This window comes from Pomacea canaliculata, linkage group LG4 (assembly GCF_003073045.1).
Source record: "Pomacea canaliculata isolate SZHN2017 linkage group LG4, ASM307304v1, whole genome shotgun sequence".
In the NCBI taxonomy this organism is placed as follows: domain Eukaryota; kingdom Metazoa; phylum Mollusca; class Gastropoda; order Architaenioglossa; family Ampullariidae; genus Pomacea; species Pomacea canaliculata.
In genome coordinates this window covers 19,429,911-19,454,808 of record NC_037593.1, presented here as the reverse complement: position 1 = coordinate 19,454,808, position 24,898 = coordinate 19,429,911, and the positions used below count along the sequence as shown (strand labels likewise).

Below are 24,898 nucleotides of genomic sequence, written 5' to 3'. Positions count from 1 at the left end.
TCATTTGTTTGAAAGAATTTGTGATAGGAATTTTCCTCTGAAGGCCCTATGCTCCTCGAGGAGTGAAAAGGAATAAACTAAACTAAAACTCTGAAAGTAATCTGCTGCATCTTTGATGTATGTACATCGGTGCAACACTTTCCCAGAAACATTATGTCAATGCACTTAGCAAATCTACTCCTGAGCTTCCATGCAGCTTTTTCAAAGTGTTTAATCGTACAAGTGTGCGAGTGTTACTTTCCGTGAAGCGAAGGAAACCTGTATAATTTTGTCAAGAAAAAGAAACGTGACTTTTTTGCTGGTCCAGATTAAAAAAAACAAAAAACAACAGATCATCTAATTTCAAATTAAATATGAATTAGTTACAAATTGTCAGTGTTAGCGAATATTAAAACACACGTGTATGTAATGTTAATGTGTTCAGTAAGACCGAAGGTCTAGGTGTTCTCCAGGTTATAGCTGTCTACAGCGCAAGAAACACAAATATTTTGAATGTGTCTGAAAACAATGATGTGACAGTGTATGCAGTTTGAACCCTGAGGACCTGAATCAGACGTCTCGTGGATCATGTACTGTGGACGCAATGAAGAGAGGTTAGAGTCATAGTGTATCATAAGATGACACCTCGGCCAGTCTGCTAATGGAAAGAAAACACCCCAGGACGCGTACCTTTGGGAAAGATCTTCAACCGCCTCGAATTACCTTTAACAGAAAGTCGCTCATTGCTCTAGAGTTTGCCTGAAGGGGTTGGCGTCTCTCTCTCTCTTTCTCTCTCTCTCCCTTCCTCCACAGCACCATCTTTCTCCGCAGAACTTTCCAGGGCAACGAGTGGCCTTCTCCTGAGTAAAACGACACCAGTTCCATAAAAATGACTTTGGGAGGGACTTCGTCTTTAATATTAAAAATTCTTTATCAAGAAGAAGCAGCAGCGAGTGCCGGATGTGTCTACAATTTCACACCTGAATGGAGCACGCGCCACTGGCAGCACGGAGTACAAGCAAGTGCTGGCGACATTATCGGAGAGTTCCAGACTAAAGGCAGAACCACTCGGCGTTGCCTTTCTCCAGCGTCCTCTTCAAGCCGTTATCTCTTGTAATGGAGCGACCTTTCGCAAAGGATGCAGTTAGCTTTGTGAATGGGGGAAAATATAATAGCAGACTATGCTTTTTGCCGGAAATGTGGTGCTATGAAATTAAATGAATTCACGTCTAATGATGAACACGTACTTCAGAATCTGTTTTCTTGTTTTCCCTAAATTCGTCTCACGCATGCAATTACCTTTGTGTTCGTTGGCTGGGAAATGTGCTGTTGTTCTTTCATCTTTTACCATTCTTCGGAAAGTACTTCCAGTTTGTCTTATGTCCTTGTATTTATGAGGAGATAATCACAGAAAAGTCTGGCAAATTTGCAAGGGTATCCCAGGTTTGTCTATCCTAATTTTTTTATTGAATTTTTTCCCAGGTAAAATGGTGAACAGTTTTTTGTCCATTTTATGAAAGGAGTACGATCGGGTGTAAAAAAAAATCATTATCATCATCATCTTTCTTTTTCTTCTTCTTGGTCGGTCAATTGGTGAAAAGAAAATTTTGTCATTGATTAATGGATTAGTCATGACAGAGGAAACGCAGAAAATACATAAATCTTCAACAAGCTGCCACCCGGTCCCTCTCTCTTTGTCATGGCTGGCAGTGCTGACCCGAGTCGTGCCAACCTTAGCCGCGCAGCAAAGAAATCCCTGGTGCTCCCAAATCCTAAGGTTTAGTTTGAAGGCTCGGACACGAAGGGCACATCAAAAATTCCCAATTCCCGAGATCACCGCCCTCGGAAAGTCTCTAATACCCAGCTGCATGCAACAACCAGCTCTGACAATGCGGCACTGCAGCTCCATTCTTTGCCACAGTTACTGAACAAATTGCCAATCCTTGAAAACAATAGATGGCATTCACCAACCTTTTACAAAAACATTCTTTTTCTGTTTTTCTCAGACTGACAGGAAAACAAAGGTGAGCAGAAGAGTTAAGCTTCACCACTACAAAACTCACCTGCCTTTGTAGACTCAGCAGTCAGGTGGACGTAGGACCTAATTCAGCGACAGACATCTTTATTTTTTTTTTCTAAACAATATTTTACTGCATTTCTGTTTTCTTGGTTGATTGGGATTTTTCTGTTTAGAGGATTACACTGCGATTTAGCAGCCAAAGACAGGAGGAAAAACTAAGGAGAGATCGTACGCACCTGCTGGCTAATGTCTTTCACAGGAAACCGAAAAGAAGGTTTTCTGTTGGAGTGACTGCCGCCTTGCACGTGCCCCAGCACGTGTGCAGGAAAAACCTTGAGGATGGCTGTCTCTAGGTTCGGCATCACAAGAAGTCGCAGTATTTTTCGTGTAATAACGAAGAAGGGAGACGACAGCTACCTTTATGCGCGGAAAGGTGGAGTGTGTGTTTATCAGTTTACTAAACTGTTGTCATAGCAATTGTAGATACTCTGTCTGTGATGCTCTTTTTAAAGGATATATATTTACTTCTCACTATACCTATCTAGTTGAAAATATCGCAAGCCATAAGTACATTTAATGCATTAAACCTACCGAACATCAGAACATAGCCTGAAGTACATTACACTGCTTAGAAGACCTACATCTTCTAGCCTTCAGCTGCACAAAATCATCTAAAAAAGCTTTATAGTAACCCATTTACTTCTTTGTGTAATTTATTGGGAAAAAAACCTGTACTCAAACATTCAAAATATGGTTTCTTTCGCACCATCATAGATAAAACTATCTGTTTACTTGAGAAGCAGATTCCTTGGAGAATTTTTTTTCTCTGGATGTGTCATTTCTGACGACTTCGGCCAGGTAATCAGAGACCGCGGAATAGTATTAATGCGAGCATTTTAGTTAGCTAAAATGTTCATGTTTTTAAAATTATTATGAACATTTTAGGCAGATGAAATGCTCATATTTGTAAATTATTTATAATTAACATTTTTTCTGAGGGCGTCGCGTTGTTGACTATCCACTGAGTGACATCTCTTCCCTTCCACACTGCTTGCTGCGACCGATGTTAAACGATGAACAAGATAACTCAACTCCGAAAAGTCCACTGATCCTAAAAAATATCGAGCTCGCCCACAATGCCATCGAACAGGCATTTTTTGCATGAATACATGAGCTGTTTAACGGAAGAAACCTTTATTTTTGTTTTCTGCTTGACAAGGGCCTTAAAAGGTCAAACTTTGAGAGCCGCAAATAATTATGAGTCTGCTGCCATCTGCTTGGAAACCCAAGTAACCCATAGAAGGATTACTGCTCTACTGGGACTTTGTCAATTAACCTTAAAACAAAAAGGCATTTTATATAAGAAAACTAAAGACCTCACTTTGCAATAGTAAGAAACTTGAAATAATGTACAATGTTTATTCCAAAGCTAAACGGCAATAATATGTTTACTGCAACACAAAATGCTTCTACGAGAGAGCTCCTGGGTCTGTGTGTATTACTGACAAGAGGTAAGTATTAGGTTTATCTCTACCACAAGATTGACAGAACTGGACAGACCACTAAGTTTTCGCTTACATCGTAGATAATGAGCTCAAACAGAAACAGATCCGTTTGTAAAATTACTACAGAGGTTTTATAAATTACTACCGACTGAGAAAAAAATTAACTCGATCGTGTGTGCTACTTGGAGAACCGAAGCTTCCTTGTTCAACATCGCGCTTAAAGTAAAATGTTAAGTTTTTTTGTTTTTTTGTTGTTTTGTTTTTTTTTTTGATTAATCTAGTTAATGCGAAAACAATCATGGTAAATTATCAAATATCTTAAAACAAAATTTTATTTAACTTATTGCATAACGGAAATTTACACTCTAGTTTTATTCGTATTGTACAATCTCTTTGATCAACAACTTCGGCCTGACCAGACTGTAGAATTGTAAACCAGAGAATTTTTTATGTGCGACAACAACTTATATGTATATATTTGAAATTATATATATCATACACGAAATATGACAGATAACTAGATATAAAAAGGGGAGCCTCCATGCATAATTATGCAAAGCAGTTGATGAATGATGTGCTTAATAATAACAATCAAGCATTTCCCTGCCGGCAGCAAACTCAGTGCGCTTTGACATAACTGACAATGTCACACACGCGCGCACATACACACATACAGTGTAAAAAAGGACACACACACACACAGAGGAGTAAAGGTACGAAATGAAAGTATTCCCAGAAGAGGGGGATGTTACAGCCAGACTTACAAGCATCAGAAGGATTCGTGCGAAATGATGGTGGCGGCGCATCCCAAACACTGGAGTTAGAGAAAGAAAATGAGCGGCGGACGAACAAAGTCCTTCTGATTGTGGCACATGGGATGAGAAGATCGCAGAGAACGACTGGGCTAAGGTGTTGGTCACGTGGACAACGGTAACAGTCAGGTCACCTTGTAGTCAGTGCGGACACAGACATCCAGTGCAGCTCAGTGTCACATGGTAGGATTTGTACTTACATAAGTCAGTGGAGGTACCATGGTCTGGGGCTGTTTGAAGCTTGTCGAGCAAGATGGAAAGCTTAGCAAACGGAGTCGGAGTAGTATAAAGAAAGAAGCAAATAAAAGCGAAAATTATTTACCCGAATTATAGAAAGTTAAATTATCTCTTAAACGTGAAGATTTAAAAATATTTTACCAGTTTTTCTCTTGGAAATTTTTTTTGTGTGTATGAGGGAAGGGGAAGACTTCCCATTTGATAAATGTTTACAAGAAAAGATCACATTGATTATACAGCGACATTGATTATACAGTAGACGAATTTTCATGATTGATTGAGGTTGGAGATAAATCCAATGTTTAAATTTTATGTTCTTTATATAAGCTTTCTAAATTCGTTTTTAACTGAACAGTGTACTTAAGTCAAACCCAACAATCTCCGGAATCTTCTTTCTTTACGGGCAGTAGAGTGGGTGCAGCCCTTTCAATGTCAAATACAAAGCAGCTACCCAACCACTCACACCTACCACACAAGACAACAACTGATGTCTGCCTCTACCAGCATCTTCCGTCATTCGATCAGAAAACCGATCTTATGTGTCAGCGACAGTCGCATCAGCTGTGGTCTTGTGTAATGTGTGCCAAAGCCCGAGACTGGGTGGTCATCTGACACTCGAGCACCGAGTGAAGTCGTCTTGCAAATGGAGTTCAAAACACAGTAATTTTCTCTTCGCTCCGGCAGTTACCAGAAGAAAGATTAGGCGGTGTTGGATTTCTCTTCAAAACCGACTTGGCCCTGTCTGCAACCACAGAGAGGGAAGCCTCCTTCTCTTTGCTTTGCCTCCACAGTCGCAGAGATGGAACCTGGCTGACCGCTCTGTTCCATTTGCTTCTGCTGCTGAAGAAGAGGAAACGTGGCCATGTTTGCACTGTATGTGATGTCTTACTGTGTACTTTTTTTTTAAACTTCTGCAGCCATGATTTTTATCATCGATAGTATTATCATCATCATACATATATTAGCTTTAGCACTTTAAAAAAAAAATGCTTGTTCATGCAATAGGGAAGAGGGAGAAGATAATTGTCGAGTTCTTGCAGTCACACAATGTGCAGACAATCCACTTCCTCCTTAATCAGCTGTCTCCAATTAGTTCCCTTTGCAGTTGTCAAAACGTTGTGATTCTGTGCATTTAAGTCCTATTGTAGGCTAAACTAAACAAAATGTGCATGGTCGGAGAACCACAAAATGTTGTTTTTAAGACTAGAAACCACGAACTGTAGTATATTACAGATAATTGAAAGAAAAAAAATTTCCATGGTTCTCTTTTAATCCAGTTCATATTGTATTAGCAGATTTTCTACCCCCTTCCATACAGTCAAGAGCTTTATGCTTTTATAAAACAGGAATATTCTCTAGTAAAGAAACATGGTACTACTGTATAACTCATTCTGCAAAATTGTTCTTCCCAGAAAAAGTAATGTATGTTTCAATTATACAAAATAAGTTGTAAAAATAATTAAAAAAACCAACAACTTAACAAAGGTTTTTAAGTCAAGGAATTCACTTTCTTTACAGCTTTTATTCTGCATGATTCTGCCAGTCCACCATCACAGCAAATCAACTGGCAGTTTTCTACATTCCTCCACCCTACATATGCATGAATGCATTTTTCCACATCACCCCACATCACCCTCACAACACAACGCATTATCTCCTGTCTTATGATAAACCACATGTATTCAAATAAGTAAACAAGAAGTGAGATGACTGTTGAAACATGTAACTTATATAAGAAACAAACATGACTGCATATCAGTTGCATATTTTAACATCACTTGAAGCACCTAAAAGCATCAAAACATCTACATGACAGGTAATACTGTAGAACTGCACTGAGCCATCATTCTAGTATTTCTCAAAGCCGCTTTTTCCAAAACACTGAAGCTTCATTCATTCATTTAAACACAAGTGAATTTGTACATACAATGGTGTACAAAAACATGCCATGCATATTCATACACATTAACAACCATACATACACATACAAGGTAACACATAAGACAAAAGTGTTTTAAAGAAGAGTATCAGGAAAAAACATCAAACCATGCATGCTGAAGAAATAATTATACATCTTCTTCACCAACACCTGAAAAAAAATCCACCTACATCAACAAAGTTACTGAAGTTCTTGCTCTGAGAAATAATCTAAGGCAACTTTAGTTTTACAAGGTAGCTTTGAACAATAACAGGCTATGGTTTATACTGGTAGTTCTCAACTGATGCTAACCAGTTTAAAAATAAGAAAAATGGTTCTTAATCGAATTCCCAATTCATTCCCCTACCCAACAACCATAAATGATAGAACAGAAAAGATCCTTTATATTTTTGACACTTTTGAATGGGTTTAAAGTGTATTAAGAACTTTTAAACCCTCATAATCTAGATCTCTCATGTTTTACCTTTTCCCTTCATAGGGTCTTATTACAAAACGTGGTGACAATCTGAACTTTGCTGTGATGAAACAAGTAGTACATCCTCTCATGATGAGTATTTGGAATGGAAATAAAATGCTCCCTTTCAACAACACTGGACTCCCATTTCCCATTACCAAAATATTTTTTTTCAATAGACTTCTCATTTGTGGTCAAAGAAGTCATGAATTTTTACAAGACAGAACTTTATCTTTCGATGGTACAGTTCATGCTGCTGTACAAGAATGCACAGCATTCAATTTTCTCTATAAATTTATGATAAAAATAAATAATAAATGCATGATTTGTATAGTCCATACTCACACTCTCATAAGGATTTAGACTGGCATAGCTCTTATCTTTAAAAAGAGTGAGATCAGGAAAATGATGTAAATTTTATTGATAGCCAGCCTAGAAACCCACAGTAACTTGTGGGCAAAATATAATCTTAACTTGATGCACAAAGTTTCTTTGGAATGCTTAAGAACACATGGAGAAGGAGTGAATTAGTTTAGTGCACAGATGTAAAAGTCTCTTACTGGTACTTCTTGCAGGAGCCACAAACTGTACCTTTTCAGCTTCAATCATGGCATTAAATGAGGTAAAATGACAATTTCATGAGACATTTTTAGGTTACTTTTATCTTCAGGAGAAAGACATGACACCATACATACAAAACTATCTTCAGTCTGTATACAAACTACTATATTTCAGTACATTATATATCAGAAGAATGTTTTCATAATGTAATTAACCACAAAAAGGCAAGTGTAAAGCAGATAATACACTGTGTTTGCAACTGTTGACAGCCATACATGTTATGTATGTGTTACACTTTAAAACACAGATCACTGGCAGTTTACTAATAATGAAATATAAGACATGGTTTACTCAAATATAATTTAATACACATACTCTGCTAACATTTTCATGAACTTTTGAATTCTTTGTAAACATTTCTGCAAAATCTGATATGCTGAAATATATATATATTTTTACATAATGCAGTTGAAATCTGACATGGTTCAACAATTAATTTAGTTTTTACTGTGGATAGCCTGGGTATTAACACCTAAGGTAGAAGTACAAGCCACAACACAAAATGAAGCAACAATAATACAGGAAGGATGACTATGCTGCCCCAGAATCGTGATAAGATGCTGTAAATACTTGTCTAAAGATATCCCTGACTGCACTGCTGTTTTACTGTTTTGGGCATCTAGCTGCCAGTTTGCAATTTATTAAACCTTCTTTAAACTTGAACTTGTTTTCTGTATGGTCTACAATGCATTTCAAAGTCCCTGATGATCAGTAATAATGATTTTTGTAGTCCAATAATAACCCTAATTGCAAATTTTATTTATGGTAGTTCACATTCCAGAAAAGCAACACCAATGTCAAACGCTGCATCACAAATTGGACTGACAAAAACCTACCATACGGAAACAAATTTGCTTGCCCAAACTACTCTTGTCACAACTGTCAGTAGCTGAAAACACTGCAGCTGGCAGTGTGTAAAACTAAATATTCATGCTAGTCAAATCAACAAAGAACAATAATGAACTTTTGACTGTTGAAGGTGCCCTGGTAGATGTAGTTGCCATAGTGCCTGATGTCAACAACATACCCCATGACATGTATACAAGCATATTAATAAATGTTTCAAGCTGCATACTTTCACCGCACATTGTAGAGGATATCATAATGACCAGGCCTGTATAACAGATGAACAGAAGGTTGGGCTCCATCAGGAAAAATGTGAGTATTGCATGTGTCACCACCTCGATCCATATACTCAATGAGTACACCTGTACCGAATGCTTGAGCAAGCGCAATGACATGGATGTGGTCGCTCTCCTTCCCCATGGGCTCCACTTCCTGTGCACACCAATGACACACCTCTTAGCACTACAGCCATAAACTGCCTCTCACCACACAAGACATTTTAAACATGTCAAGTTATAGATGAAGTCTTCATTACTGATACCTTTACACACCCCTATAAAACTTACCTATAAAACAAATGCTTGTGCACCAACCAAGACATTTCTAAGAATCACTTGAAAGAATAGATGCTACTGCCATCTAACATATATTTTATCACAGTAAGACCCTCTTCACATACAAAATCAATGCTGCATATAATGAACATGATACAATACCTGGTTACAGAATTCCTTCACACTTCGACCTCCTTCAATGAAACTGGCAAAAAATTCGTTTTCCTTTTGTAGATGTCCAGAAACCACTAATCTAAGTGATAGAAAAAGATCACCAAAAAAAAATTAATCATGCTTATTAGTCCAAAATACAATCATAAAATCAAAATGTCGAGGAAAATATCAATGTCCAGTGCAGTCCCTGAACGAGAAATACAGTCAATGGACATACTATTAGGCACTATTTCAGCAACTGCACGTTAAAAGCATTTTTACGTTTGATACTGTACAACACTACATCCTTCAATTATTCCCTGTCTCAGGCATATGTGTGAACATACCCACAAAATCCTTTTTATAGAAAGACTCCAACAGAAACTGCAGTTTTAGTAAACATTGCGAAGATGAACAACCAGCTTGTAATATAATACCCATATCATCTCTAATTAGAACTTTTAAAGGTTTTTTTTTCCTTCTCTGTAGGCATTAATGTTTGATAGGTTCTATAAGTACACAGAATATTTTGTTTACTTAAAGCGTAATCACTTTTGTTCATTTTTCCTGCTCTTTGATGTTTCTTCCTTAATCAACCACAAACACATGCAAACAAAAATATTCCTGTTTGATATTATTTAATATCTGATAAATAACAGATTTATTATGACATTGCTTTGAATAAATCGGTGATGGGTGATATTTTTATGGCTTTCATAACCGATAAACTCTGGCGGAGTACAAATTAATGCAAGGATCAGTGGCCTATTCTTATTGTCATACAAGTTTCTATGACTGCAACAATATGCAAAAAAGTACCTAAGGTATACGACAAAGTAATCTGATAGTCCTTGGTCATTGAAGGAACGCAGAAGCTCTTCTACAGAACACTTCTTTTCCACCATTTTCACCACTTCCATAAACTGAAACAAAAAATCATAACAAAGTTAAGAATTACGTTTATATACTCATAACCTTGACACCTCATCCTTCAATGCAGATTACAAAGTCTGCAGTAATTTCTATATGTACATCAATGAGAAAATATCAATACGGAAGACTCTAAAGAGGTCTAGACCTTCTTATTCTGACATATACCAGCTGCTAAAACACCTCTGCATAGTTCGCTTAAAAAAAAATGGTTTTCTGTTTCTTCTTCTGGAGACTTCCCATTTGCCAATAAGCTTATCCAAAGAAACTTGGTCTGGACCTTATACGCAAAATGAGGTTATTAAATACTAGGTCAAGAACAGCCTGATACTTAGAGATATAAATATACATACTGTGTCATGAAAATCCTCAATAGTAAATTGTGGAAATCCAAGTGTGACCAACTCATCTTTGCTCTGAGCTGCAATCTTTTTAAAGCTGTTAATAAGATATTATACTCATGACAGCAAACAAGCAGAGCCAAAACTCGTTTGGATTTCATTAACATATTTTTAAATTAAGACAATATATCAAATAAGGACACAATCTACAAAACAATCAAACATTAAAGCATTGAAAACTACCTATTTTTTGGAGACAAATTATATTCAAACTCTTTCAAATTATAAAGGATTTCAAATGTTTTTGTCAATCAAGGCAGTAGTGCACTTTTCCCCCATTATTTCTTTAATTTGTGTCAAAGATTTTCATCTATCTTTTGATTTAAAAATCGTTTCTATTAGTTTGTCAGTATATCTTTGGTCTAAAAAAAAAACACAAAAAAAAACTGTACATTAAAAGTGAGCCAGGAAAGACATCTTTTACTTTCAAATAACCATAGCATGTGCACACATATGAAATAATCTTTCATGCAAACTTAATGCTCAGCATTTCTGACACTTGACCCCATTTCAAACTGATTTAGAAAAAAAAGATGATGACTGTAATGCTGTTTGATACGGACCTGTAAGCTGACCCTCTAGAAAACCTGGACATTGTTCTACATCAGAAATAAAATGCAGGCAGCTAAATCAAAAGTAATTTTTTAAAAATTCTTCTTCTTAATCAATCAGGAAAATAAGATTCCTCTACCTTTCATATTCAACATCATTTTTTAACAGTGATTCCAGATATGAGAAGCCAAATCCACGGAAAAAGCAATTTCCATCTCCACGGATCTTCCGAATATGTGTGTATCTGGATCCCAAATCCTGGGGAAAAACACCAAAACATATATGAAGACCTGCATAGGCAAACAGCACTGTAAAAGTCAGAAAATTTACAGGAAATAGTAATACAAACTATTTTATCATTTCATCCTCTACATTCTAAACATTTTTTGATATTATAAATTATTACTATTAGCATATTTAATAACATATAATACAAGAAAAGAGAGAAGCAAAATTACTCACAGACAATTTTTGTCTGTAGACTTGGTCTTCCTGAGCATATTCTTCTATAAGTGATTCCAATGACTGCAGAGGACCAATGAGGTCTTGGGTATCTGTGATCTGCAAGGAATTTGTCATGCCGTTTACAAGGTTATTTATAACACAGACATATTTTTATTATCCCTGGATATCTCAATCTTCAAATTACACATTATTATGATTCTTTTATTAGCTAAAAACTTTCTTGTAAGAATAACTACAAATAATTTAGCACAACTAAAAGCAATGAGTGTTAAATGACTTATGACATAAGAATTATGAATTAATATTCCAGCGTGGTAATTTTCATCTGCCAGAGCTAGGTCGCACTTATTGCTTTGTATCACATTCACATATGCACTAACACACATGCAAGCAGAAAGTCAGGTGCACGAAAAATGTTAAGACCATGCTCATAATAAATCTTTTATGAAACATTTGATGCTTTTAGTAACTAACCAATGATTCACACAAGCAAAACAGTATAGTAAGCTATACCAAAGAGACTTCAGCAAGAAACATAGCTTCAAGTCTCTTATTCTTACTAAGGGGGATGGGGGGGGGGGGGAATTGGTGTTTTACGCCGTGTCAGCAGCTAAGGCTATATTACGGCAAGCAGCCAGCCCTGTAAACAGATGCCACGTGCAGAGAAAGATCAGCGTGCCCGAGACGAAAAATGAACTCAGGGCAGCCAACCTTCACTGTATTGGTGACAGGCGCTAACAGCGCTAACCGTTGCGCCACCGGACCGCTCTTTATTCCTACTAAGGCACTAATAATAATAGTAATAAATGCAAAATTTGTAAAGCACGTACTCAAAATCCTATGTAGTATACTCTTAGCGCTTAAGAACAAGAATGAAACATGGACAGTATACGAAAGACAAAATATAATATATATCTAAAATAATCAAAATCAAATATAAGCATACTACAAAAGTGCAAACCCTGAAATGAATGGGTTGCGTTTGTAATTTACTATTTTTGCGCTCTCATAAACCTTAAAACAGGTTACTTGTAAAATAACAGTCTGCTTCCAGTTAGGCTAAATAGGTCTACCACCTGATGTTCTGGAACTTCTTGTCTCTATTCCCTGCTCATTATTTGAATTGCTGAAGGTGTATGTGTATTAATCATACATAATGCGTACGAAGGTTACTAAATCTAATGTCTGCGTAAGCAATATTGATAGATGGCTGTATTCTTGGTCAAGCAACTCACTTCTTTTTCAATCTCCCTCTGCATCGACATAATTTCTTCATCATAGTTACGATCTGAAAAAGGAAATTATAGTACATCGTTAAGTTATACTCTCATTTGTTCAATCATTCATAATCGTAAGTGTTTTTGTGGAACATACACATTTACCAAATAATGTACACTACGCCGACTTGTATATCATATTATAACCACATTATCTTCTCATTATCTTGTTTTTGGGGGTCTTTTGTTTTATTGAACTTGAATGGCTTTCATAATTCATTGTGTGCTTAGCATCCCAATCTCGATTCAAGCAATCCAAATTATGTTTCTTACAACAAGAAGCAAATGTTTTTGCAGCTTTTTTTATTACTATGTTACTACGACTCTGAACGTGTTCGTGTCGCACGTTTAAACTTGTGATGCAATACCTCTTGTCATCATAAGGGAAAATCTTGGTGAGTGTATGCATGATTAAAACACTGAACAGTCTAAAGGAAAGCAACAGCTTCTTTAAAAAAAAAAATTCATTACCGGGATCGAACGCAAAATCTCCCTCCGCCATCATATTGCTACCGCGCATGTGCGTCAGAACAGGAAGACTCGGCTTCATTTCCGTCTTCTGCTGCTTTCCATTTGATTGATGGATGTATCGTGAGCTATGCCCAAAGACTATAAAACTGTTTTATCTTCTTTTGCGTGTCTGGAGATAGATGTTTGGAAGGGTGTGAGGTGATGAGCGTCAATGCTTCCAACACATCACTGAAGGTTTGTGTGACGCCTGATCGACTTCGGTTTCTCACACTAACACTAACGTACATAAAAGCACATAAAATACATCTCACAACTTGTGACACAAGACTCTCACTGTTTACAGTTTTATTAAACCCAAATTCAAAAAATGTAATCACGTTGAACAAAGGAATATAACTTAATAAGTGCAATATCTTTAATAAGGAAGTTCTCAAATGCTGACTACACAGCTGCATGAATGTAAATAGATCTTAAAAGTATTTATATAATGCCCATATATACATAGTCTCTAATTTAATGCACTGAAGTCAAATTGTTTTATTTCATTCTAAACATCTCATTACAGTGAACTAATTGTATGCTCTACGGCCTAGGATACTTGACAAAAGTAGCCAATGAATGTAGTTTATGTTACTAAACATCCTTTCCCCCTCATCTTTCACCAGGCATGAGAGGTCTTAAAAAGTCACAGACATCGCTAAGCCTGAGTTTTCAACTTCCAAAAGTTGTCGTTGGCATGATTGCATCTGAGGTCTTGAAATTGAGTTAAGTTTAAAAGTGGCAAGTCGAATACTAAGATTTAACTTGCTGATTGACTTGCATGAGACCAGTGACTGAAGACATTTTCAAGACCTCGAATGCAGCTTAGCCCAGAGCTTCCTGCAAAAAATAATTTATAATGAATCAGCTTGTAATCAAAAAAGAAATCAACAATGGTGGCTTTGAAGAAATCTCTTATTTTACAAAACTCATGCAAAACAGTAAGTTTTTTTTTAATGGAAAGATTTTATAACTACAAAAAATGCTTAGACATGATTCTGGGACATTATTTTTTTCATAGGCTCTCAACGTGGTAATATTAAGATTAAATGGCTAATCTCTGACTTTAACACTTGAGTTTAAGCAAATTTTATATCCTTAGACAAGAATTAAAGGAAAAAACTCAAACCCTTCCCCCCCCCTCCCCCCAAAGGGAGAAAGCTGCTTATTACACTAAATCATGCTAATATCTTTTAGGAGAATAACACTTATTTGTAATAGAAGAAAAACAGCAATATTATTTACTCTATGGAAATCAATTTAGAAACTAAAATGCAATAACCACAGAAGAAATCAATACATTTCTACATTCTGGTCTTAGTTTCACAGCCTAGACATAGAAAAAAAAAAGCAAAACATGCAATCCAACAAATGGAGTAACCATATTCATAAACTGACACAACTGTACCTGAAAATGTCAAAGACTCAAACAGAAAGCATGTTGGCCTATTAGTACAAAGGTACTAGAATAGTGAATAATAAGCATATATGATCACCATTTGTTAAATCACTGGGATATGTCTGGGGTATGCATATGTGGATTTATCATCAGTTTATGATAATGATAACAAATGTGCATTTTATAAAGCACAGAATCACACTTATATAGGATAGGAACATGCACTTAGCGCTTGTCAGAAAAACTACATCAACATATAACATGAAGGAACACAAAGATGGGCAATGATGAGGATAAGTACAAGCAACAGAAAAGACACAGAGATAAAAGTAACAATTGAAAAGACAGCTTAAAAAAATCAACACAGGAATAGGGGACACACTAATAATATAATATATGACAGCAAACAGATTAGAAGGAGTAAGTGGATTGCATTTAGGAGTAGTGCTCATAGAAAAGATATGTTCTTAATGGAGGTTTATAAGACTCAAATACAATGCACAACAGCTGTTTTTCTGACTAATGAAATTCTGATGGTCTGAATAGGGTTAGGGTTATAAAGTCATACAAAAATTAACAAAGTAATGCATGTAGTGTAAGACTTTAGTGTGCTGTCTAAATCAACTTTACTGAGACTTTAGTAATGGAACAATTACATCTGTTAAAATCTTGTAATAAAAATTGACTTTATAAATAATGATGATCCTGAATTTTGAAATTACATCTATGACAAGAAAATTAGGTATAACTTACGTGCCACAAACTAGATTCTTAAAAAGCACCAGTACGTCTTTTTTTTATCACATTGTTATGATAAAGGCACAGTTTTACACACATCTCTGCATGTAAGGTCACAGCAATTTCTTAACTGAAAAACTATGTCCTGTTCAGAGCAGACGACAGCAGTACCCTCCACCACTTGGACATTGAGAAAACTAACGGCAAATTATTAAACACAGCGACACAACAATCTGTATTCTAATATTTAAGACATCCTAAAGACTATCACAACAAAATAACATCCAAAATATGTTGGGGGTTGGTTTTTTTAAATTTGTTTTTGGGGTAATTTTTTTGTTTAGTTTTTGAATGAAATGATTTTAAAACAAAATGGTGTAGAAAAAAGAATTTGCTTGATACACCACTTAAAGAAAATTTGCTGCCTGATAAAACTTATGGACCACAGCTGCTTTGACTCTAAGAAAATTCTAACACTTATTCCACCAATACTTTAGAAAACATTCATAGGTGATACAAAACAAAAAACAACAAGCAACAAACCCGCATACTTGTTACTTAACTTTGTACAAGAAGCATTTCCATTTGTGTCCAGATGAATTGCACTGAATCTTAAAAGACTAAAGCATGAAATAAAGATGCACTTATGTAGTGAGATGGTAGAGAAGTGTCAGAAAAGATCAAGAATTTCTAAGCAAAGGTATTCACCTCTTACTGCTCATGGCAACAAGCCTCAAATGTTTGCCAAGATAAAGACAAGGGCTTCTGTTAAAAATTATTCCTTTCTTTGTTTCCACTGAAAAGGCACAACAGCAACTTGTTTAAAGCATGAAAAACCATTTCTTCTACTTGCACCAATTTATATTGGTTGCATAAAGCAAAATTTTTGTGAACATTTCTATTCTTTGAAATGTTTTGTATTGATACCAAATTCAGCAGGGACTTACACATTTATTATGGAAAAAGCAATTCTACAAATCAACAATGTCATATTGTTGCAAGTACATATCTCTAGAAATATAGTTATAATTACATTCTAAAAATGCATTCGGTCTGCTGTTAAAATATTTGCCTCCTACCTACTATTGAATCCTTTGAATGTGCACTGAAAATGCACCTCTTCCATAAACATTACTCACAACAAACAAAACAAAAACCACCTTTCCCTTAATTTTTCCTTTTTCACACCCTTTCTTTTGCAATATCATATTACTTTCAGCTCTTGTTCTTGTTATTTGGTTCCTCTTTGTGTTTTCTGTATTTCAATTTATTCTTTGTACTAAACGGTTGTTTATTCTTTTATAATGTGTTATTTGCTTGTTTTCCTGTCCCCCGTATGCTGTCCATGTTTCATTCTTGTTCTCAAGTGCTAAGAGCATACTCCTTAGGTGTGTGTATGCGCTTTACAAATTTTGCATTTATTATTATTAAAACTGCAATTGACTGACTGGTCCTATGTCAAATTTACAAGAGTTTAATGCTACGATGGAATTTCCTAAAAATGTCTTCCACTACTATCACAACTCTATTCTTCTACAATAAGCAAAGTCAGCAATCGAAAACAAAAAGAATAATAATACTTAATAATAAACTTTTTTAAAAAGAAATTTTGCTATGGCTTCTTGCCAGTATTTCAGACTGACTGACTCTGCTCCTGCTCAAGATTATCAGTCAAAATGCTCAGTTTCAGCAGTTCATAACATCATTTGAAATTCCGGCTAACCATTTTTGAGTGATTTTGTGACCTTAGATAAAATTACTTTGTTAATCACCTGCATTACAACTAGCCATCTTCCACAAATGGGAAAAGGAGTAGAGGTATGATGCTGGTAACTGCTTATTACTTTTGGTTGGTCTAGTATTTACTTTATCACAGCTTTATGATATCCGATAAATATCTAAACCCTGGAAGTGAGGATGCCTATGTATTTCTCTCATTTAAATGTTTAATTTCCTTTTTCTTAGTTTATGAGAACTCATATTAGGAGTTAATTTTAAGGAATGCATTAAAGCTCACACGGCAAATAATATCTGTATGTCTCCTTCCCTCTATTTTTCTTAATTTTTATCTGATGAACTTCAGAGGCACACAGCACACCAGTGATTTTTAAAACCTGAGGAAAAAAAAAATTCATAGGAATGAAATGGATTTTCCTGAGCATTCTTAAAAAGTTTCAAAGACAACAAATCACCTACATTCAAGACTAAACACCAGCATCTACACAAGCATTATTAAATGCACAATTATCAGTTCTTAGCAAATTGAGGTCAATAAAAAAAATTGCATGCAACTGCACCTTATATTCCCAAACCACAAAAAGCAAAGAAAATGTGCTAAATGACTTACGAAACTTTTTCGGTTATTTGTAAATTATACCGAGGACAAGACATACATAATAATATTCTCTTGAGACATTAATACAGCAGTCAGGTTTTGCATAAAAAGCTAAAGCATGGTTGTAAAGTTTCACTCACTTTGTGATTCTATGGCCATACTTCTGTCAAATGAACATCGCATCATCCATGAATGCAAGCATCGTAGCAAGCAAAAGAAATCAAAATTAAACCCACCAAATAGCTGTGAGAAAAGCCTTGTGGTTATCTCATATTGGAGTATACCTACAAGTTTCAGATCATTTCAGCAGCAGTGATATTAGATGCCAAATATTATACATGACCACAGCAACTGTCAGGGTTGTTTTCTGAATTGTGGTATGCAACAGACATCTAATATGGGCATATGGCTAAATTTTATTTAGCTTAAATGCTGCAGCTCTCACAATTGTAAGTAAATTCTTCTTCTTTGACTGATTGTGTCCTAATCAACCACCCAAGCAAAACAATCCAGAACTGCATGAACACCACTGCTAAGAAACTGCTAGCAGAAAAAACAGGTTGGTTTCAAACCAGAATTATAATATAAAATCATCTACAATACCAGTGAGGTATCTTCCACAACTTTATTGACTTGAGAGGCGCCTGTGCAACCTGCGCTGTTCTGATGGTGAGCATCAAAAGTTAACTGCAAGACTTAACCAACATGCAGACATTGTAAATGCATGTAGAATGGAAACCAGAACTGACAAAAGCAAAGTCACGACTACCACCAAAGGCAGCAACAAAACAGATCTGCATGAACTGAGTACAGTTCAAGAGGGTGAACCAGCTTTAAGTGCATGGGAGCCACCTTTAATTGCAAACATGCACATCAGAACTGCAACAGTAACAGAAGCAATGGTAAGGCTGGACAAGATATCACATGACAACACCAGCAGGAGTGCTGCTAAGTGCAGACTATATAAGTTCCCATCCAACTGTGTGGATGCAAGATGTGAACTCTGCTTGCCCACACAAGAAAGAAGAAGGCATTTGAAAACAAGTGTGCAATGAGGCTTCTCTGAATATCCTATATGGGATACAAAATCAATGACTTTATGGAGCATGTCTGCTACTTTTATGTGACACCAGGAACCTATTCTTGCAAAAATCAAGTGTTCACAAGAAATTACAAGACCATTCTTCATGATACCTTGGATAAGAGTTGATGCTGAGGTGGACAGAGGAAAAATTGGCTTGCAAATGTGAAAGAGTGGACGGATCATTTCTAGCAAGGCCTGCTTACCACTGCTCAAAACAAACCTAAGTAGTGAACCTTCTCAGATACTGTCTATCAACCAGCAGCATAACCATTCATGAAATGGTAGCAGTTAAAGTATGAATGAATGACCGTCTCCTTTATCGTGTCTTGTGTAGGCAGTAAACTCTGCTGTCTGGTGAAGGACAACTAGGGAGGTGTTTGCAAACCAGATTTGTTCTTGTTGCAGAAGTGGATACGACTGCAAAACTTGTTGTAGTGTTTGGTCCTCTTCTCCATATGGACATAGGGATAAGGCTTTTACATGTCCTTGTGATATGAGTGTTGAGGTTGTTATGTCTAGTCAACAGGTAGAAGATCAGTGTCTGCTCAAGGCATTTTTGTTATAGACTGGATTTTTTTCCTTTTTTCCCCAATACATGAAAACAAACAAACAAAAATAATAAAATGATGCTGGAAACCTTCTGCAGTCTTTAAATGGAAAATGCACTGGGGTGAAACAGATATTTAACAAGTTTACTTTAATGTTAATGAATGTAAACTGGTAAATTGTAGATTGATTTGCAACATTACACTTTTTTTACTGCACTTATTTTTAGTCCAGAAGTCAGCATATTTGTAGGCATTAATCTATATTGAATAAATGGCAGATGGAGTGGTGGTTGAAAAAAAAAATTTCTAAGAAATAAGAGTAGAATATAATTGAAACATGAGATTCAAAAGATAGATTGACCTGACAAAAAAAAACAATTTCAATTCCTTCACATTAAGCAGCTACTTGAGTAATAAAAATCTTGCCAAGTTGCATCCACTCTTGCAAAATCAGTTTTTTAAAGAGCATGCATGTGTACACGCACACATATAAAATATAAACATGAAAAATAAATACAAGAATGTGTACACAGCCTAGCCTACCCTTCCAAGTACAGGAAGGTCAGAACTCTGATGAGAAAAAGATAGGATTTCAGAATGTTTTGAATGAAGAAAAAAATGGGTTTCTGGAAATTGTATATATGTTTCAGCTGAGTGGACCAGAAACAGAAAAGAGGTGAGGACCAAATGATATCACTTTTCAGATAATTTACGATATTGTGAACTATAAAGCAAATTGAGCAATAGCAAACTATGCATGTAAGTTTGCTTATATTTATATACCATGACCTAAATGGATTTTGTAAAACTTTAAATAAGTAATGTCTTGTAAAGTCATCTCTATGGATGTACTTTACATATTTCTTCCTTAAGGAATCCCTTTTTAACATTTGTAAGTTCTCCTTTCTTGTCTTCCTTTTTTTTTTTTTTTGTTTTTAGTAAAGGTGTTTTGACCTCAGCTGTTTTCAAATGCATATTTAGCAATCATGTGCTTCTGATACACTGTCTCTGCTGCTATGGGTACCAATAGCATAAAAATTTCTTTTAAATTATTTTAAAATAAAAAGATAGCGTAAACATTTTATAAAGGTAAAAATGCATTGATAAACACAGAAGCCTAAAATAACAGAATGCAATTGTTATAAAAGAAAAATGCAAAAACTTTGTATGTTAAAACTCTGCAAACTGATATTATTGTATCTGATGTTCTGCCTTAAATTCCTCTATGTATATATATCACACCCTCTTCCAAACACACACATATACATGTACACACACAATCACTCCAACCTAGGCATGAATGTAATTTTTTTTGAATCTGTTGTGTAACTGTGAGTCAAAATACAAAAACTATGATTACTGTGGAGAACTAGTACTGGGGAGGTGTAATTATCATGCAAATGTTTAGTACAAAAAAAAAAAATTATCAAGTCCAGGCAATGCTGACAGAAGGAAAAAAAAAAAAACAGCTACTGAGATTACTGTATGCAGAATTTACAGGTTACTGACCAGTTCAAAATATAGTTTCACATTTTTTTCGTATATTTTTCATTAAATTAAAAAATATCATCCTTCTGAGAGATCAGCGATAACTCATAATATGCAACATCAAAATAAAAGACCAAATAAAGGTTTCAGTACAAAAGTGTACTGAAGATATACAGAAACAATGAAAAAGAGGTGGAACAAGATCACAGCTCCTAAGTCAAAAACAAGTTGTGATGCCCTTTTTAATGGTAAAAATCCACCTGTAAAATCAGGTGGAAAAACCCCATGCTGGTAGAAATGATCCAGAAGTTTCTCCTTCTCTTCATACCGAGCGTAAAGCCACTGAAGAAGGTCTTCACTGTCCTGTGGAATCTGTGATACTGGGTATGCACGGAAGTGCACGTGGATGTTCTGAGGTTCAATATAACCAACACACATTCCTAACATGTCTAGTGCATTTCCATTCCTGTACCCGATTGTCATATCAACCACCCACTTCAGTTTCTCCTGAGACTTGTTCATCCCTTTGAGAAATAAAATAAGCAAGGTTTTATATGAGTGGAACATTAAACAAAGCTGTGAAAGAAACAGCCTTACAGTACAAAGTTTAATGTATCTAGGGAAATATATAAGTATAATTTTTTTCATCAATGTTAGGTTGCTGCAACATAAAAATTATTTTTCAAAAGACAAATTCCCTAAAAAAAATTATGTGCAGCAAATTTCAAACTTTAAGTCATTGATATTAATAAAAGCCAACAGCAATGAAAGCAAAAATCCAGTATTAAAATATCCAATAATTGACTCATTCATTGCAGTCTTTATTTATCATACCTAAGTATTTAATTACAAATTACCATTAAGAAATAAAAACATTTGAAGAGAACTGTACAAACCATTCTGCATGTCACCATGCTCACTTTCAAAAGACTGCCCATCTCCAAGGGTATTCAGAATTGTTTTTAGGGCTCCAATTCGTGGTAATGTTACATGCTGTAGCACTGGATAGCCATTTTTTCGTGCATACCTGTGAAGTTAACAAACAAGATTTGTGCATGATCTGTCATGGCCTTGAATTAAGTCTATCATCTTAACTTCAGACTAAAGATGATATTTATAGACGTGGCCCAGAAACTCTGTAACACTATTTGTTTTAAATTCTATTCCAGAAAAAAATACATGCTTTCAAGATATAATATTATCCACATTCAAAAGACAACATTTTACAAACTTTAATAAAAGATACTGAAAGCTTAACCATCTTGCCATCCTTAACCACTCACTCTTGGCTTGCTTCCCTTCGCTTTCGCAAAAATCCTCCTTCAGGGAATAAAATTATCCACTTCCTCTTAGAAGATGAATAATGCTGTTTCAGATGTTCTTCAAGCAGTACCCCTTGTTGGCTTCTTGTTTCCTTACCCTGTCCAAATACCATAACAAGAACAAAAAAAAATAAACTCATTTCATTATTTTAATTCTTTCTTGTACAGGTAATGAGATTTATATATATCTAAAAACATAGCTTTAATGCAACATTTCAGAAGCTTGGTAGTTTCTGCAAATTATAATTTATATTATTAAACTTGGTAAAGCCATAAACTGCTACGAGTCAACTAAATTTTCCTTGAGACAAGCCCTTTATTATGTTTCTTTAAAAATAACTTGCTTGCAATGCAACAGGCTTAAGAAAATAACCGATTAATCCATCCAGAATGGTACATCCCTACATGTATGATGAAATCAAGAATAAAAAATATTTAAAAAAATCAAGTTGATGAACAGAAATCTGTTTAAAAGCAAAATCCAAGTATGTCTTCTAATAAAAAAAAACTTTGTTTTGGTATGACATATTGACAGAAGTTACTGCACTCTTTATCACCCTTTCCAAAGAAAATAAACCTGCTTGTGAATTTTATCTTCAGGGTGTGACCTGATATTATCAAAACAATTTAAAAAGAGGTGAATAAAATGTTCAAAATGCCATAACAGTACCTTGGATATTGGATAAAAGAAGGCCAAATACTGAAATCTTTTGTATTCCTGTCTTGGAAAAAAGTCTTTCTGACTGAATATTATGTATCCATAAAACAATAGTGATAATCATAAGGCAGATAATTTGTAACTTATCAATCTTGATAAACTGACCTGACGAATAAAGAAGTCATTGCGGATTGTTGACATCAAGCCAAAGTGGGTGAAGCGAAAAATGTGATCCATTATCCACATGACCTTTCCGGAGCACATACCCTTTGGCCATAGCACGATCATGATCAAGGGTGTGTCTGCCGTAGACTGGTGGTTGCAAAGAAGCACAGCCTCGCTGTCCTCTACTGCACTTATGTCATCTCCTACCTCAACAACTTCATAACAAAAGAAAATAGAATTACTTAAGATTCACAATTTACTTTGGCTAGACAATATAACTTAAAAAAATAAGTAATTTTACTAATTATGAAAAATTTCTTTGATGTTCTAATTAAGAGCTTTTCACTACTATTTACAAGCCCATTAGGTTATACAATCCATTGCTATTATATACGGAACGCACTCTTTTCCCTTATGTTTTTCAAGAAGTCATAAATTTTAAATATTTCATGGATAATTACAAATAATATGTATATGAGTCACTATTTTCAAAGTTTATTGAAATTAAAGTAATAAACTTATAATAAATAAACTAGTTAAAGACTTACAAAATATTCTGAAGTAAAACATAGAAGAAATGCCAACTGCATTACTCTCTACATTAAATTTTCACTAAACTGATAAAATTCTCCATTGACAAAAAGTGATCATTACTCTTTATACTAATGATTAATTCAAGCTAAAACAAAGCAGTCCTGCCATCAATATGATGAAATATTTCACTTTACCCAATACTGTGCAGATCAGCCGCACACTATAAAAAGCAATCTATTTTGCTGGTAGTCTGCATTCTGTACCACAAAAATTTTAACAAGAAAAACTACAAAATGTATCATTTATTTCAAAATTTCTTTACCTCCATATCCACCTGAGTGAAGCCATGTCACTACCATTGCTTGTAACCCCTTGAAGAGAACTGACTCTATCTTCCAGTAGACATCTGGGACCATTATCCGTAACGGTAACAGCAGAAGTGACCACATTATATACCCAAAAAAACCATACAGGTTGCTTATGAAGAAGAAGATGAACCGTAAAGCATACTTCAGCAAATTATGCAGACGTCTCATTTTGGGAATTTTGCTGTCACAAATGTTCTATACAGTTATTCAAGAGCTGACGATACCAGTGAATGAGCTGCAAAAATTTTGAAAACAAATTTTGACAATTTCCTCTCTTGCAATAGTTGAAACTTCTAAACCACATGCAAAAATATATTTACACTAATTTGTATGTTGTAAACCTACTTAAAAGTTGCAAGCACCAAACATATTTACCACTAGCTTTACACATCTTTTACAAAGTAAAAATCTTCAAAATTTGCAAAAAGAAAACATCTGAGCAACAGTGAACTTAACTTTGTATTTCTAAACCTTATTCTGTGTTTAAATTTGTTAGCTTCATAGACATTAATTAAGTCAGTAGTTTTCTACTTACTACCCAGAAAAACTATTAACTGAGTAAATAGTTTGCTAGTTACTATTAAGCAAACAATTGTTTACCATTTTCGGTTTTCTATGCACACATTTCATTTATTAAATCACTGGCACACAATACGTGGGGATCTTTTTAGTCGATTTGTTACAAGAAATAATAAATTCTCTATGGTTAAAGGAGACTTAAACAACACTTGATCTAGTTTCTGTAATTTTACAATTACCTTCTAAAAAGAGTTTCGCCAGGTTAACGTTATCTTTGGAAATTGTTGCCTTGGAAATCAGTATTTCAACCTCACATTTGATTAAAATTGGGTCTGGAATATGATCTATACGATGTCAGCTTCATGTACTTATTTTTCAGCAAAATCTTGTAATAAGAAGTACTGCAAAGTAGTGGTTATACTTTGAAAATCTAATTTACATCACGTTAAAGAAATATTTCAAATGAGTCCCTGTCAGCCTCTGCA

The 24,898-nt window shown here is 35.1% G+C and overlaps 2 protein-coding genes across 3 annotated transcripts; both read right to left on the bottom strand.

The window, feature by feature from the left end:
• Nucleotides 1–6,055: 6,055 nt before the first annotated feature.
• On the bottom strand, nucleotides 6,056–13,294 carry LOC112561123 (ubiquitin thioesterase OTUB1-like). The gene is made up of 8 exons (XM_025233369.1): nucleotides 13,217–13,294; nucleotides 12,704–12,756; nucleotides 11,466–11,564; nucleotides 11,143–11,261; nucleotides 10,404–10,488; nucleotides 9,940–10,043; nucleotides 9,130–9,220; nucleotides 6,056–8,845 (listed from the first exon to the last, which is right to left on the bottom strand). Exons 1-8 carry the CDS (start codon nucleotides 13,263–13,265, stop codon nucleotides 8,645–8,647), a joined length of 801 nt encoding a protein of 266 aa, XP_025089154.1. The 5' UTR covers nucleotides 13,266–13,294; the 3' UTR covers nucleotides 6,056–8,644.
• Nucleotides 13,295–13,546: 252 nt separating this feature from the next.
• On the bottom strand, nucleotides 13,547–24,791 carry LOC112561122 (acyl-CoA:lysophosphatidylglycerol acyltransferase 1-like). 2 transcript variants are annotated; one of them, XM_025233368.1, is made up of 8 exons: nucleotides 24,653–24,791; nucleotides 23,849–24,129; nucleotides 22,993–23,207; nucleotides 22,131–22,267; nucleotides 21,744–21,874; nucleotides 17,410–21,371; nucleotides 16,101–16,188; nucleotides 13,547–14,095 (listed from the first exon to the last, which is right to left on the bottom strand). In XM_025233368.1, the coding sequence occupies exons 2-6, from the start codon at nucleotides 24,060–24,062 to the stop codon at nucleotides 20,968–20,970; spliced, it is 1,101 nt and encodes a 366-aa protein (XP_025089153.1). In that variant the 5' UTR covers nucleotides 24,063–24,129; nucleotides 24,653–24,791; the 3' UTR covers nucleotides 13,547–14,095; nucleotides 16,101–16,188; nucleotides 17,410–20,967. The 2 variants fall into 2 exon arrangements, with proteins under 2 accessions (XP_025089153.1, XP_025089152.1); XM_025233367.1 differs by having other exon boundaries at nucleotides 13,547–16,188.
• Between the last annotated feature and the right edge of the window lie 107 nt (nucleotides 24,792–24,898).

What these genes read in the sequence shown, in the direction of transcription:
- LOC112561122 (XM_025233367.1), bottom strand. Translation starts at nt 24,062, where the DNA reads ATGAGACGTCTGCATAATTTGCTGAAGTATGCTTTACGGTTCATCTTC. An exon ending in TCACTCAGGTGGATATGGAG is followed by an intron (nt 23,208 to 23,848) that starts GTAAAGAAATTT and finishes TTTGTTATGAAG; the next exon opens with TTGTTGAGGTAGGAGATGAC. An exon ending in ATGACTTCTTTATTCGTCAG is followed by an intron (nt 22,268 to 22,992) that starts GTCAGTTTATCA and finishes GTATTTGGACAG; the next exon opens with GGTAAGGAAACAAGAAGCCA.
- LOC112561123 (XM_025233369.1), bottom strand. Translation starts at nt 13,265, where the DNA reads ATGCGCGGTAGCAATATGATGGCGGAGGGAGATTTTGCGTTCGATCCC. An exon ending in TTGAGGATTTTCATGACACA is followed by an intron (nt 10,044 to 10,403) that starts GTATGTATATTT and finishes TTTTTGTTTCAG; the next exon opens with TTTATGGAAGTGGTGAAAAT. An exon ending in TGAAGGAATTCTGTAACCAG is followed by an intron (nt 8,846 to 9,129) that starts GTATTGTATCAT and finishes TGGTGTGCACAG; the next exon opens with GAAGTGGAGCCCATGGGGAA.